Genomic DNA, 17,500 nt, shown 5'->3' with positions numbered 1-17,500 from the left:
AGTAAAAGTAAAAAGATAAATGTAGACTTTTGTAAAAGGCTAAAAGTAAAGTATTACAAAGACAGTAAATACACACAGGAGGAGAGGAAAGGAGAGGGGTGGTCAAGCAAGCGTGGACTTTGTCTTGAGCAGAGCTTCCAATATTACCCAGAGCCTTGGGCCTTGGGTACAGTAAGCTTTTACTCTACCAGAAATGATGGTCTATTTTGGTAGCATTGTGTTCTGCAGAGTAGAGGCAGATAAAACGTATGTCCTGAGACTTGAAAAGCTATTACTGTGCCCAAAGTTTCTCACTGGAGGAGAGAGGGGGCTGGCAGGAGGGAGACTGGTGGACTTTCATCATTTAAACAGAAAATGCCAGCCAGCACATTACAGCAGCTGACCTGCGGGACACTATGGAACCCCCTGTGAAATACTTGGCAGCAAGCCTATGGTTTTCGAGGTGAGAAGTCCGCACACTTCAAATCCTTTTTGTTGTCTTTGGTTTACATTTGGATTACGTTTCGACTTCGAAGTCAAAACGTAATTCAGCCATGAAATAATAAAAAACAGCACAAATGATTTTAAGCGGGCGGACTTCGTCCTGCACCTTTTCCTGGGATGTTCACAATCCTCTCTTTCAGCAAGCCTATGGTGACTATGCTCATGGTACACATGGTGTAATATAGTCCATTCCTTTTCATAGTCTTTAGGTGTATAGGAAACATTCACTTTTACTTATTTAAGATGCTTTGCGCTCTGCTCCCATATAAAAAGCCAAAGAAAGATTAAGTACGTGAAATGAAAACAGAAACACTTTATTATCATTTCAGCAGTCTGATGTTCCTCCATTTGTGAGTCAACTTTTTGTTATTGTACAATGCTGACGAGCATGAATTCTCCTTGACACACAGAACTCATTTTAGGAAAGCTGGATCGTGGTGCAGTTTCCCTTAGTCTTCACTACTGATCAAAGACCACAACTCTCTCTCTCTCACACACACTCTCTCTCTCTCTCTCTCTCTCTCTCTCTCTCACTCACTCACTCACTCACTCACTCACTCACTCACTCACTCACTCACTCACTCACTCACTCACTCACTCACTCACTCACTCACTCACTCACACACACACACACACACACACACATTCTCACACATGCACGGGTGTGCGCTCATTGTAAGTCAGTTACATTTTTTACACTCTACCTGCTGCAAGGCCTGTTAAAATTGTATGGAGATAGCAGCATCTCCGTGGCTGAGCATCCATCTAACCAGAGGCTATACTCAGTTGTACAAGCACTGCGTGCCAGAGAAACCTACTCTCTTCACAATGATGAAATGGAATTCTAGTAAAGACCTTGAAACAGACTACACATGCTCAGGTTTGGTCCAGGAAGACAGATGCTGAGGCACTCAAGGTTGCATTTTTTTTACTTTTTTATTCAGCCAAATAAAAACGTAAAAAAAATGCAACCTTGAGTGCCTCAGCATCTGTCTTCCTGGACCAAGTTTGAGAGCCCCTACACTGTTGAGCACCAAGGAAAAAAGGTGAAGACCCAGAAGCACTCCAATTACCTGCTTGTGTTTGATACATGCTCAGGTTTATTAGACCAGGCATCAGTTGTGATGCTGTGGCTTTGTGCCTGTACTTCCTGTATGTGCCTGTGTTACTGGACTGGTGCTGTAGTCGAGGCACGGTGCAGATGAATAGAGCATGATGTTAATGCTTTGCAGGGGAGCCAGTCTGGTGTGCAATACTGAGGGAGGTGATGAGACCTCCCTCCTACGCAGTGAGCCACCTCAGAGGTTATGAACATTGAGGCCCATATGCTGCAGTATAATACAAACACAGGCAACACTACGATTTGGTAGGTGGGAAACTGTGTGTGTGTTTGTGTGCGTGTGCATGTGTGTGTGTGTGTGTGTGTGTGTGAGATTACACCTTGCTTAATTCAAGGGTATGATGACCTGTACATACGGAACTCTGTGCAAGACTACCCTCATTCTTTAACTTTTTTTGGTTACTGGTACTTTAGCTAGTAGATGAAGTTTGACACCCCTGATCTATGGCCTTAATATACCAAACCCCCAAAAAATTGATACAAAAGGTTTTTCAACTGATTTCAATACATCAAGGTGTCCTTACTAACATACTGAAAATCTTGGAAAATTTAACTTCAGGAAAGGTATTTTGAAAAAAGTTTTTCAAAATAAAGGTTATTACATGATAATTACATTATTAGCTAACTTTTAGCTAACCCCCTGAGAACACTACACCTCATGATGCTTGCTGCACTCAAGGTTAAAGAAATGATACATTGCTGGCACTACTTGGTAGGCAGAATCGGGCCAGAATCGAACCTGGGTGTCTGACTCTAACCAATTGGTAAATGTTTTGGTATGTTCGTGGGCCATGGTGGCTCAGTTGGTAGAGGAGGCTGTTTGGCAACAAGAAGGTTGCAGGTTCAAACCCCATTCTGCCTGACTCCCATTGATGTATCCTTTAGTAAAGATGCTTAACCCCGAATTTGCTCCTGGTGGCAGGTTAGTACCCGGTGTGTGAATGGATGTAAAGCGCTTTGAGCGCTCTGAGTAGAGTAGAGTATCATTTATTAATGCCAAGGGAAATTAAGGTACCCAGTAGCATATAGAAGTAGTTGGAAAGCGCTATATAAATGCAGTCAATTTATCATTTACCATTTATCCTCCATCAGGTGGTGACGGCCATCTTGGAGTCGGGTAAGAACCTGGCGAAGGAGGAGAAGAAGGCTGAACGCTGCCCCCTGCTGTACGAGTGGCATAAGAAGCAGTACGTAGGAGCCGCCCACGGCCTGGCCGGCATCTACTACACACTCATGCAGGTGACACACACACACACACACACACACACACACACACACACACACACACACACACACACACACACACACACACACACACACACACACACACACACACACACACACACGCACAGACAATTATGTGCATGCACAAAAAACATGCTTGCATATTTGTAAACATAATCAGACAGACACATACAGAGATATGCTCAAACAGTAGATACACACACATTCACACAGTAGATACTCACACATTCACACTGAAAAGACATTCATGGACAAACATGCAGAGAGATAAAAACACACACACCGTTGCATTCTCTCTCTCTCACTCACTCACTCACTCACTCACTCACTCACTCACTCACTCACTCACTCACTCACTCACTCACTCACACACACACACACACACACACACACACACACACACACACACACACACACACACACACACACACACACACACACACACACACACACACACACACACACACACACACACACACACACACACACACACACATATTCGACTTGCAACAGCCCCCATTTCTGCCAGTCCTAATTGGTTAAGCTTTGAATAAATCTCAGCGCTGGGGATTTTAAATACTCCACTTGAGTGCACCTAAATTAACCACCAAAAAATAAACACGCAGATTTAATATTCGCATTAGCCTGAGTGCGTTAGCGGGGAAATGAATGGCTCCCCATCTGCCAAATAACTTGCAATTATTGTTTCATTTTAAACAGCCTCTATGTTGTGGATTAAAATACAAGACAGACATAGAGACAGATACATGCACGCAAGCACACACACACACACACACACACACACAAACACACACACACACACACGCGCACGCAGGCACGCACGCACGCACGCACGCACGCACGCACGCAGGCAGGCAGGCAGGCAGGCAGGCAGGCACGCAGACAGGCACGCACGCACGCACGCACGCACGCACGCACGCACGCACGCACAACAACAACAATCAAATCTAAAATGAAAAACTAAAACTCCTATTTAGGAGCCCACTGTGTTCCTCCATTGACTTGGCCTGGTAATCTGGCATGCAGGACATCTCCCCGGCGGGGTGGGGGTGGGCGGGGACATGCCTCAGGGGCCGGGCGTTGGGTGTTGGGGTAGCCCATTGGTCACTCTTCAAAATAGACAGTAAGCTGAGCCAATCAGGATTATAGTGAGACACACACACACACACACACACACACACACACACACACACACACACACACACACACACACACCACACACACTCAAAGGGTGCTATAAAGAGACTCACATCTCTCTCTCACACACACAGACGTGCACGCACACGTGCGCACACACACACACACACGTGCGCGCACGCACACACACACACACACACACACACACACACACACACACACACACACACACACACACACACACACACACACACAGGTTCAACCTTTCACTCCTATACTAGTGGGCCATTCCCTTTTACCCCCATTATTGTAAAACTAAAAAACTTCAGTGACTAAATCACTAAATTACTTTTTTCATGAACAACAATCTGAACATAAAAAACTCAGTTTGCCTATTTAGAACCTCACCACTATTCTGTTTCCTCTTGATTGGGGACATTTGTAGCCAGGCCACACCCATCCTAGCTTCTAGTCAGGCCAAGAACAATGTAAATATCGTTTCTGATCTACAGAAAAATCGGGAACTCCACCCACTTTGTCGGAAACCAGTCAGCCAGTAGCAAACCTAGGGAGGCAGGTCACCCATGGCATTTTGGAAACGTTAATTGTTATGCTCTTGGTCAGACCAAGTCTCGAGAAGATTTGAAAGTCGATGATAATCAGGCTAGGACATTTGTTCTACCCTACCCATTAGGGCTGTAACGATACACCCAACCCACGATTCGGGTTTGTATCACGATATATGACCCACGGTTCGATACGCCCCACGATTTTATTATTTTTAAAGGGAAAAAAATAAGAAAATAAATGATAGGCTATATTTATATATAGGCCTATGCTTTCTTTTTGCATTTACCTGCCTACATTAATTTTGTAGGTCTACTAAATGATGTTGCAGATATAGGCCTACCACTACAACCTGTTCCCCAGGTGTTCACATCAAAGCACAGTACAGAGAAATAAGGGATATTAATTCAACAAGGAGAAATAGGCTTATTACTAATTGGCTTAGATCATAATCATGCTGAGATGCTGACCATGTGTGAGAGACAGAGATGGAGAGAGAAGGGTCAGGGTTCCAGTATAGGTAGCCTATAACAACTGTCTCACATTATCAAACATTATCCAATTAATATCCAAACATTAGGCTAACTGAAAACAACACTGGTCATATTTCGTCAGGAAACATGTTGTATTAAGTTACTTACAGAAATGCAACACTTAATTTTGATGTTTAATATTTTTGTACCTGTTTTGATCGTGCAGCAGCGCGCACACGTTTATACAAACGAAACTCGAAATGAACCTCAGTTATGTTCTCAGTATGCAACACGCACGTTGTCCTTTGTTTGGTTTTTGTGATTTGACATTTTGTCAAGAGCGGGAATAGATGCAGTGGCTGAAATGGAGCATGTTTTCGCTAGGCAGGCGGTCAATGTGGGGAGGAAATAATGCTGCCTAATATCCACATCGACCTAAACGTTCGCCCGACTTCAGACACTCCCTTGTGAGCGTATAGAGCTCTAGCGATTTAAAATTTGGTCAGGCGGAGCATCGCTCTCTCGCTCTCTTTCTCTCTCTCTCTCTCTCTCTCTCTCTCTCTCTCTCTCTCTCTCTCTCTCTCTCTCTCCGCTCAACGTCTATCTCCACTCAACATACATCGGTGCATGCATGAATCAAAAACATCTTCACACGTTTGATAAAGCCTTCTTGGTCTGTTGTTCATTTCTGTGCTTTACCTTCCGACGTTTGCCAAAGTTTTTTGTCTCGCGGAGGTTGCTGTGGGCGGCAATGAATAACAACCAATGCACGTGCTGGTTGGACGGAACATTTTACAGGAGAGAGGGGAGAATGGAAGTGTTAGGCTACTCGCTCATGTCCGCCCCATTTCTAATTGTCTTTGAGCGCATATGCAAGCATTAAGCGCATATGCAAGCATTTGCCTGTATCCTGCTGTTTTCGAGACTGAGGGGTAACAACTTTAAAAGGACGCATCACGATTCTGCGAGGAAGGTTCGCGATAGGGGTTCGTGGGTCTGCGTACCGCGATCCCTCGGTTCGATGCAATATCGTTACAGCCTTACTACCCATCCCTAACCCTAAGCATTCAGTAAAGCTTTGTTTTGCACGTTTAGCTTTATCATCAGTAAGAAAATGACTAAGAACAAAAAACAAAATGACTGGGGACAAGGCGAAGATGTGCATGAGGTGCATAATGCATAATGAATGAGCTAAGATGCTGAGCCACCTCTTTTATTAGACACTGTAAATCAGAATATCCTGTCCAGTGCCCAGAAATAAACATGCACCGACACACAAACACACACACAGGCACAGCACACAGAAAAATACGTTGCGTCACACTCATACTCACACACACTTTTTTGTTTTTCTCCTAGAGGGAGGCTCAGTAGCTGCTAGTTGCACCCCCCCCCCCCCACACACACACACACACACGCTTTTTCCTCCCCGTGCCATAAGGGAGGCTCAGTAGCTGTAGAGTCAGTCTGATTGATTAGTGCCTGTGTGTGTAGATGTATAATGCATGAGAAACTTTTTAGAATATTGGTGCTGTAAACACTATTCCTGCACCGGCCGGGTTCTTTTGCAATACTCCCTCGTGCTCCAATTCAATCTGCTCTCTAAGCCCTCCAACCCCAACACCTTGCCCTTTTCTCAGGTAACAGGCCACTGGACCTAGACATCCAATTAGGGCTGCGTGATATATCGAAAATGTATCGATATCGCGATATCACGGCTTGCGATACACGTATCGCAAAAGTTGTGCACGTATCGCAAACAGTTTTTAATTTCTATTAACAGGAAATTTGGTGAGAAGGTTAAAAATTGCATTAAAAAATTTCACATTTTTAGTTGATGCTGTATATTAGCCATGTTTTTTCCTAATAATAAATAATGTTGGAAATAAAAAAAATGCTCTCAGTTGTTTTATACATGATAAAGTGTAGAATGGCAAGAAGAGAGGGGAAAATATATGTATATATTAAATATCGCAAGTAATAATATCGATATCGCAGTATACAGTCATGTTATCGTGTATCGCGTATTTTTCTAATATCGTGCAGCCCTACATCCAATTATGAACGTCCTGCTTCTACCATATATTCCTGGGGCTTTGCAATACTCTGCTCCAGTTCCAATCTGTTATTCTGGCCCCATCCCTCCCTGCTGGTCTTCGTTGAGAATTCTGTTCTGGTGGACGTGTTACCTCTTCTTACTAAGGTCCTCCATCCCTATTCCTGTCTGACGCCAGGGACACATACACGCCAATTTTGCCAAGAGAAGCAAACTTTGCCATTCGTTGATGACAAGTGATCAGGAGCGAAAATATTCGACCAAGTTTAATATTATGGAAATGAGGAGCGAATTTCGCCTTTGGCTGCCAGTCAAATCAACAACATAACTGTTTCATTCCAGGTCCGGTTGAGCTGTCAGAATGGAACACTGAATTTCGCCTCTCTTCGCTTCGCGTTGTGAGGCTTTGCAATGCTCCCTTCCACTCTGCTCCTCAACGGTGCCCTATTCCCCCCACCCCACCCCAACCCTGCCTGCCCTGTCTGAGGTGTCTGGACTGCTGGACCCTCCATGCATTAATATCCCCTCCTGTCCCCCAGGCCACTTGAGTCCACTGCAGCCCATCCTAATAGAACCCTCAACCCCTTGGGCCGTCGGTCTAGACCTCCAACGCACACACACACACGCACCCACGCACGCACGCACACATGAACACGCGCACACACACACACACACACACACACACACACACACACACACACACACACACACACACACACACACACACACACACACACACACACACACACACACACACTTATTGAGTGCTCCCTCAGGTCCACTTGAGACACCTCCCACCCCCACCCCCACTCTTATTAATATCGTCCCCCATAATTAAACACCAACTCTAAATGCACCCCACCAACCCTACCCCCTTATTCAACTACCCTCCAACATCCCCCCCATACGCCTATGTTTAAAACTACCACCACCCTCTACACACACACACACTCGTGCGCACACGCACACACACACACACACACACACACACACACACACACACACACACACACACACACACACACACACACACACACACACACACACACACACACACACACACCATCCCACAGTTATTGAGCTACCCAGGTCCCCACCTTATTGAGCCATCCAGCTCATTCAATGCACATCCACCCCTCACCTCACCCTTACCCTTACCCTCCCTCACTCCTCACCATCCAGCCCCTCGTCCCCCTCTCCACACACACACACACACACACACACACACACACACACACACACACACACACACACACACACACACACACACACACACACACACACACACACACACACACACACTCCTCTCCTTATTGAGCTGTCCATTATCAGCCTGCTGGATCTCTCCTTCCTGACTGGTGGACTCGGCCCCATTAGCGTCCCAGGGCACTTTAATTTGACCAAATGCATTACTTAACATTCGCTGCCTGTGCTCAGCGCTGGCTGGCTGTCTTGGCTGGCTTGGCTATCTGTCTCTCTCTCTCTACAGACAGACCCCTATACTACTACAGGAGGGAAATGGAAATAGGGGATCTGACTGGCTCTGGACCACTGGGACACTGCAGTTTAATTGTGTGTGTGTGTGTCCGTGTGCGTCTGCGTCTGCGTGCGTGCGTCTGTCTGTCTGTCTGTCTGTCTGTCTGCGTGTTTGCCTGTTTGCGTGTTTGTTTGTGTGTGTGTGCTTGTTTGTGCTTGTATGAGTGTGTGTGTGCGTGCGCCAGTGGCGGTTTTGGGGGGTGTGATGTTGGTAAGCACAAATTCTGTAACCAAGCCAAACTAGTGGGGTCTCCCCCAGATGAGATAAAAAAAAAAAAAAAAAAACGCTCCTAAATTGTGAATTTTGACCTCTTCAGACAGCTCCCTATGCTACTAAGTCATTCTACCACGTTGCGTTTGACATCCTTCACTCCATGACTTAAAAATACAATCCAAATGTTCGCGTTGCATCTTACAGCAATGCATTGAACAGAAAAACACATCACTGACGATCATCATTCCAGAAAGGGTTCTTATTCTGCTAGGTAGAACTAATAGAAATGAAGTCAAGAGTGGCCACGATCATGCCGTTGCGACCAGGGTACACTCACTGTAGCCTACACGAGAGCTGCCAAAAAATTTGCGTAGGCCTGCCGTTAACTTGAAAACAGGCTACGGGAAAGACAGACACCAGCCCTTCTGAACCCGTTCCTAAGCCGCAAGCTTCATCAACAACCAAACATGTTACAGCGGACAAATATAACCTTACCTTACAATGCTGTCTTGACAGCAGAAATCCCAAACTTTCACTTAATCCACATGTTTTCAAAATGATTGTCCACGTTCCCGTTTGTAATCCATATGATATCATAGCTAATCAAGAAAGGCATATTGTGCTGCCGTTTAGCTATTCTCTTCAACTAACTGACGGTGTGTGGTTCATGTTATCTGCATATTATCCATTCGTTTCATCTTGTTCTACTCCATGATTTGTCCACATCCAAAACACAGACGTTTCTTGAAAACTTTGATTGCAGTTCAGTTGCAGTCTTCGAGATTATTATAAAAGCAACTGGCTTCAGTCAAAAATGTAAACATCACGTCTGCCTGAGCTCTACTTCCTGAATCCAATGTAAACGTAAGGTGTCAGATCGAGTTATGATTCATCAACTCATCTGTCAATCATATTTTCCGGTGCGCTATTGGTATAAGCACAATCAAAATGTGCTTCAAAACCTGGCGGGGCATCGGCGGAAAGCCAATTAAAAAACAGATTCTCTGCCATTGACTCCAAGTCATTTAGAAATTGTGCTTCATTTGCTGTAGTAACGTGTTTCACCATCGCTGTTAAACAGTGTTTCTCGATAGCCACTGTGATGTCGCTGTTTAACCAGTTTTATAAGAACCGCCAGTAGCAGACAACACAGACAGCTGAATCACGTCAACAGGATGAAGGGTTTAAATTCGGATGTCGCGTTTGTCGCTTTTATATTGGTAAGCCGTGCTTCAAGTGCTTACATTAAGAACCGCCTCTGGCGTGCGCCCACGTGTGCGTGTGTGCATGTGTCTTTGGCGTTGCCTAAGAGGCAACTGGTCACTGGGAAGACTCAGCTTTGCAGAAGATGCGTGTATCCTGATTGGTTGTGAAAACACCCGTGTCCTCAAGTCCTCATTCTCTGTCCTCTCCTATTCCCTCAGTGTAAATTCTACATTTTCATCCTCCTCTTTTCTTTTCTCTATCTCTATCCCTCACTTCTCTCTCCTCTCCCTCTGTCTGTCTCCAATGCTCTCAGCCCTGTTCTGTCTCATTCATCTCTCTCGCCCATTGCTTGCCTTTCATTTTCCATTAGCTTATTAAGATTTAAGACATTCTAGATTATGGCATTAATGGCTGTATGGAGTGATGTATTCTTGGCTGAACATTTTGGTTTGAGATTTAATGGTTTCCTATGTAGCCTATGAGGCAGAAAGTAGATATTTTAATAAGAAAGTATAACCGCACAAAATTGAATGCTCAGGGTGATAGTTCATTTTGAAAGCTCATGGCATACAGTAACAGATATTGTGAATTATTTGAACAGAGCCTGCCTATAATGAACACAGTTGAGTTGAGGTGAGAAGCAAAGGCTGGTTTGTCTTCTTTAGACGGGGCACTAGCATATGCGGTGGCAATGGAATGGCTCTCACCAACAGTCATATCTACCAGATTACCTAACTCTGGTCCCACTGTGCAATCATTCTCTATGGAAGAGGTGGTGCTCTCTTCTACCCCTGTGGCTGTACTAGGCACTGCAGCAGAAAGCTCCAGCTTACAGGTGGTGAGGGAGATTATTTATTGCCTTGGCAGAATATTGTTCTCTGCCATTTACAGCGAATCAGGTACAGTTACAAAAACAGACACAACAAACACAACCCCCGCCCCAATTCCCCATTCGCCAATCTACTACAGCCAGAGGGACCTTTTGCAGCTCATTGCCCTGGAGTGGCTTTTCACAAAGTGTGCAAATGTTCGCCTCTCTCAAGATGTTTTTGAAATTCCAATACATATGCTCCTTTATGTCAAAGGTAGTCTAACCCAAACTCTATCTCTACACACACACACACACACACACACACACACACACACACACACACACACACACACACACACACACACACACACACCCACACACACATACACAGACACTCAGTGTTTGTCTTGGATAGGTGTGGGGCAGAGACGTGCGCTCAGGGTAGGCAGGGTAGGCACTGCCTACCCTAGGATAAATTTCTTAAAAATAAAAAACTAACTCGTGTTTTAAAAACTATTCTTGAGAGTTCACATGCATAACAAAAACATTCATTTAGAAATTAGCTGTTAAAAGTAGGCTACAGTAACCGGAGACCGATCAAAACCCCAAGTTATCGCACGAAGCAAAGCACTCAGGCTTAGACAGGTTGCTATAGGAACGCGTTGCGCAGTCTTGGCTGGTAGCTGAAGCAGAGATTCTCTCTGGCTGAAGGCTCAGCTTTCGAATGCCAGGCATAGCCAGGGCAGGCACGCTTTGACTCTGCCTGTCTTGCCCTCAACGCTGTCAATGTAGAAGTTGGCGCATGCGTATTATTAATATCACATAGACTGTCAATGGAGAGCAAAAGTAGAACTTTTCGCCATGGCGGGAATACTTAAGCCAATCACAGTGGCCAACATGAAAAATTGTTACAATTCAGGTAGTAGCCTTCCTGCTTAATATGATAGCAGCAACAACTAGCAAGGCAAGGCTTGTTCAAACTCTAGCCGTACAAAAAACATGGCAGTATTTGGCGTTTTGTCTTTATTACAAAAAAAAAAATGCGGAGAAGTAGCAAGAAAAACGGTTCAGATGACAGGCAATAGCTGAGCCGTTTGCCATCGCTGCATTGTGGAAATATTCATTATCAGATGGGTTGCAGCTTCAAGTAGTTTGAACACACTGGGACAAAATATCTTCATCATGTCAACCACCCCGGCCTTTTAATGGAACTAACTTGCATGAAAAACATACTCGTGATTCTGCTTTAAGGTAAGATTCATCTAATTATTAAGCTGTGGGTAGCCTTTTACATGAACATGCTCAAGTTTGCCGTGGTGCCTTTTGTTGATGGGTCAGGGTGTTGACATTGAAGATTGGTTGTGCTGTGGACACGAATAGACTGTGTGTGTGTTATTATGGACACAAGATTGTTTTTTGAGCGTACGACATGACTTCATTTTCCTAATCAATTATGATGATGACTTAATACGCGATGCGTGAGGTGTGGAGCCTGTTAGCAAGTTGACGTGCAGCTGTGTTCTTTTGAAGTGCACAGTGTGCAAGATCAACGTGGGGCTCGAGTGACTGGGGATGGTTTCTCGGAGTGCTTACCGCACTCACACACTTGATTTGAAACACCTTGCACAACCGTTGCTGAAGTGTTTGAGAATACAATCACGCACAAGAATGAGTCTCAGAAGTGTTTTTGTTGGTTTACTCGGTGTATTTACTGTCTGAATGCATGGCTCATGTTTGTTGATTTCGCAAGCAACCCGCCCCCTTGCCTATCTTTCCTTCTGTGAGTGTTTGATTAGCAGCACGAAATGCATCAGTGAAGCAGGAGCTGTTACCTAGGTTGTTTTATTGCTAAATGTAAGTCGTTTCCCCTCACATGCTATAGTGTGATTCACAGTTGGTGAACTAGACGTTTTATCTTCAAAAGTAGGCTACGCTGTGCCAGTGCCACCCTGCATCCATGTGAAACACCCTGGCAATTTGCAACAGAATAAACAGAAGAGCAGCAAAGTCAACTGCTAAAGCCAAAAGTTAAAGCTTTTCCCCAAAAATGCTGTGATGTTGTAGCTTTCTAAATTATTATTGTAAAATGTAGGCCTACAGGTCCTTAAATGTGTACAAAGTAGGCTGGTCCTTGAGCTACCAATTTGGGTAAATAGTGTAGCCTATTTACTTATTTAGTTATTAGAGCTGTGGTGGCTATGCACTGATGGCATTTTATCTTATAGCCTACAGTATTTAGAGAAACATACTAATTTGTTGCACGTTAAAGACCTTATCAGTATACTAGGTGAATAGGCCTAGTTGCCAAGCCATACCTTGTGGCATAAGGCATCTCTCTCTCTCTCTCTCTCACACACACACACACACACACACACACACACACACACACACACACACACACACACACACACACACACACACACACACACACACACACACACACACACACACACACACACACACACACACACACACATTTCAGGTCTGCATGAAAGGGGGTACTATTTGTTCAAAGATTTGTTCTCCAGATTTGGTTAAAATGCAGGAAATTGCATCTAAGAAATACATTTTTTTATGGGGGAGGACCCCCAGACCCCTGCTAAAAAATATAGGGAAAAAAATAGTTTCTATATTTACTGCCTACCCTACCATATCCCTTAGGGGTGGCACGGTTCTCAAAATTCACGATTCGGTCCATATCACGGTTTCAAGGTCACGGTTTTCGGTTTTATACGTTTTTTTTTTTTTTTTTTTTTTTTTTTTTTAATAAAATGTATTATGCACTGGAAATGTATAAAATAACAATTAGAATGAAAATGTAAGCTTATCATGGGTATGTTGAATTTGACTTCATTTAACCAACAAGGTGAAGTTACTGAAAGAGGAAAGATATCAATGATTTTAACATGCTTGCATTTATTTCACAAAAAGGGAGAACTAAATCCTAACTTTTAAATTGACAAATATTCAAATATTACATACTATAACACATTTGACGTGTAAAAATAAAACAGCTACACTCCTGTGGGCAATGGGACCATTAGGTCAGTGCAGTATGACTATTTTGGTCAATGACACACTGAGAACGAATTGGACTTTTATTTTGATATCGCTTTCTGCGAGTTTTGCGCTTAGGATGAAGTTGCTTCCTATCATGAAACTGCCGGCTGTGAGAAGCGTAGAAGTAAAATCAGAAGTCAAATTCAATTTCAGGTGAACAAGTGATAGGGTTAAGTTATGTTAAAATGTGAAAGTTAAGGTAACAAATCATTTTAAAAGATCGTTTTTTTAGAAGTGTATTCACAAGAATGTTTCACAAAACTCCTGTGAATCTGAGCCTGTTAAAACAGTCATTTTATTTTGGTTATAGTGTTAAACATCAATGTTAACTAGGCAACATTGCAAAGCCCCCCTCATTCCATCAGAGTTTAGCTGGCTACATGTAATTATGCCTACAGTTGATTGCAGTTAAGGACAGCGCAGTGAATCTGATGGATATACCCAGGTGAAAAAGTGGTTCAATTTAGTACAATAAAAGCATGACTGAAGTGTACTTAGCATGTTAAAAGTGCACTCGTGCTTTTTGTGCTAAGAAAAAGTATGTTTACAATATGCTTATTTAAAGTGTACTTAAAATTAGATGTAATTAAGTTGCTCTCAAAGAAAGTACACTTAGCGAACCATACTTCAAGTGGACTTCGAAGATGTTTGGCTAAAGTGTATTTAGAGGAATATACTAATAGTGTTCTAATAGTGAACTTACTAAAAGTGTATTTTTTAATAACATATTGTAATTGTACTTTTTTAAAGTGCAATATGATTACACTTCACCCAAATGTCTTTGAAGTGTGATTTTCTATAGTGCGCTTTAAAGTAAATCGCTTTAACATATTGCAAGTACACTTTTTCTAAGTGCACCATGATTGTACTTCACCCAAATATCTTCAAAGTGTCACAGGTGGGGCGCGCCCACTTTGATACTACTACCCTGGGAGTTCACTGCACAACACCAAAAACCAAGACACAAGATCCAGTTTTCGTTCTATTTATTTACCACCACTGGATTAAAAGTCAAAGGGGTAGGCCTAGTTGTCTCTGTCCATTACCCACGGCGGAAGCCACCCACGCCCAAGTCTGAAGTCTCCAATGGAATGCTTGGACAGTCCAGCCACCAAGTCCATCCGTGCGGGGGTTGCGAGGTGAATTACACTGCAACGGGGGCATGGCACACACGTTCAATCGGGAGCAGCTGGCGGTGATGAGAAAGAAGCAATGGGAGTTCTTCTGCGTAGGCCCGGAATAGCTGGTTGGTCTTCAGCAGTCTTGGGTGCGAGCGAGAGGAAAAGAGAGAGCGAGAGAGCGAGAGAGAGAGAGAGAGAGAGAGAGAGAGAGAGAGAGAGAGAGAGAGAGCGGCGCACTCACGGGGGCCACAGTAACCAGGCGAATACGAGTCACTCATCTTCACGGTGGGGTGCATGTCCGTCTCACCCCTTTCCATCGAGGCAGGTTCACCTGGCCGTCACTCTGATTGCGGACTCCTTCTGGGCACTGTGCCAGTCGCGCTCTCCTCCGAGCTGCCAGTTTGCCTTCTGATCCATAGGATCGCGTCCACTTCTCATCCAACTTCTCGTCCCTTTCGCCTGGCTCTGTCCGGTTAACGGTGTCCGACGTCTCCCATCTTGCCGCTCCACTCTCGCCTCTCTCTCCCCTCAGGATGGCATTCTCGCAGTCATCTCTCCTTGCGGCTTCCTCCTCACAGTCTAGTTTCTTGCCGTTTAAAACTCACCAACCCACGTGCACCAATCACCTCCATCCTCCTCACCTGCGCTCCATTATCCTAATCATGCTCCAGGTGCATTACGTTGGGAATGAATGACATCTAGTTTTCAGTTCACTTGGGCCTCAATTCGGTTCAATTGGGCCTCAAAGTGCATTTACCCATAATGCACCATCATGCATGTCCCATCATGCAATGCACTTCTTTGAGGTAAATTTCTCAAACAGAAAGCCATTCATCCTGAAGGAATATTTTTGGTTTGCATGAAAATATTGCTCATTATTATATTCTGTGTTTATTGTAGGGGTTTTTAAAATTTAAATTGGTACACAAAAAATGACCATGTTCCCACCGTCATTATGATGGTCACGTATATGTTCTGGTATATATAGGCTCACACTTCCTACAGTGTCACAGTTGGAGGTAAGTTGGATCTAATTGTTCAAACAATGAATACTGTGTCACCATTAATCATCAACCCATGTGATCAGTTGCAGGAAGGAGGAGCAAGATTGTAAGAAAGTGAAATGTGTACCTGAGATCTCTGTAACAATGTAATGATTGTAAATGTCAGTCATGCGAAGCATGCATACTGTAACACTACTGTGACTGTAGTTGTGTGTAATGTACAAGCTCTGAGAACCAGCATGAATTGTAATATTACATTTATATTATTTCATGTACTTGGGAGTGTACTGTAAATACACTTCAAGCATACCTGTTATATATTTACAATACTTCATATGATATACTTTTTACAGACTTAAAATGTTCCAATGTAGTCCAAAGAAGCATGAAGTTAATATACTTTTATTGAACTTCTAGTAACAATAAAATGTTATAGAAGTGTACTCAAGCACACTCTTAATGCCATACGAATGCATGAAAAGCGTGTTTGGAGCATACTTTCAAAAGTATGCTTGTAGTGCACTTAAAGTTTTCCAAAAGCGGTGCCAATTTAGCATCCTCAGTGTGCTGCAAGTGTGCTGACGTACTGCTTTAGTAGTGCTTCAGCGCACTAATAGTGCAATGAAGCGCACTTTAAATCGCCGAAAATAGTACACTTTGTACTAAGTACGGACAAAAAAAGTACACTTTAAGTATATGGGTTTTTCACCTGGGTATGTTCATATCTCGCATTATGCCGTCCGGAATCCCCATCCAATGTCACGTGGATATAACCTACACTACTGTAACGTAAGTCTACTTTGCTCTGCTAATCTGTCATTTTTTGTAAATTCATGTTCATTTAATTTAAATTGGTCAGAATAAAGGCTGGGGGCAGTCTCACTTGCGCTAACGTGGAGAGAGAGGGGGAAGAGAGAGACGCGCTGACCGACCTGCGCTTGCTTGTAGGCTACTGTAGCCTACTCAGCTGGTGCATGCTGTTACATTATGCCTTTCAGTTGGCTGATAGAAATCAGTCTTTCCACACTCAATATCCTACGTAGTCTTTGTGTTTTATGCTTGTAAAAGTAGTAGGATTTTAATTGCGTCGTCCGCCGGTGGTCACTCTCTTTTTTTTTTTTTTTGGAAACCGTGGGCACCGTGCGGTCGCGCACTACCCCGTTCCGTGACATGCAAACCGTACGATTTCGGTTTGTGACGCAAACCGTACCATGCCTAATACCCCTCACTGCACGTCACTGGTGTGGGGCCTACGTATGTGTGTGCAAGCCACATACTCTACTTGTGTTTTCCCATTATCTCCAAAAGCTTTAGTATCTCAGCTGTGCGTCATGCGTGAGTGCGTGCGTGCGTGCGTGTGTGTTTGTGTGTGTGTGTGTGTGTGTGTATTTCTCTGCATGTGCATTTGTGTGTTTCAGTGGTAGACATGCTCGTTTATAATTCTGT

General features: G+C 43.8%; 1 protein-coding gene across 1 annotated transcript in view; it reads left to right on the top strand.

The window, feature by feature from the left end:
- The window catches only part of lancl2 (LanC lantibiotic synthetase component C-like 2 (bacterial)), a 92,623-nt gene that overhangs the window by 50,642 nt on the left and 24,481 nt on the right, over positions 1 to 17,500 (top strand). Inside the window, exon 6 of the mRNA XM_063207218.1 lies at positions 2,696 to 2,842. Within this exon, the coding sequence (XP_063063288.1) occupies positions 2,696 to 2,842 (147 nt within the window). The remainder of the gene's footprint in view (positions 1 to 2,695; positions 2,843 to 17,500) is intronic.

The sequence above is a fragment of the Engraulis encrasicolus genome, chromosome 9 (assembly GCF_034702125.1).
Source record: "Engraulis encrasicolus isolate BLACKSEA-1 chromosome 9, IST_EnEncr_1.0, whole genome shotgun sequence".
Taxonomy (NCBI): Eukaryota; Metazoa; Chordata; class Actinopteri; order Clupeiformes; family Engraulidae; genus Engraulis; species Engraulis encrasicolus.
The sequence above is the reverse complement of the archived record's forward strand: the minus strand, read 5'-3'. Positions and strand labels throughout refer to the sequence as shown.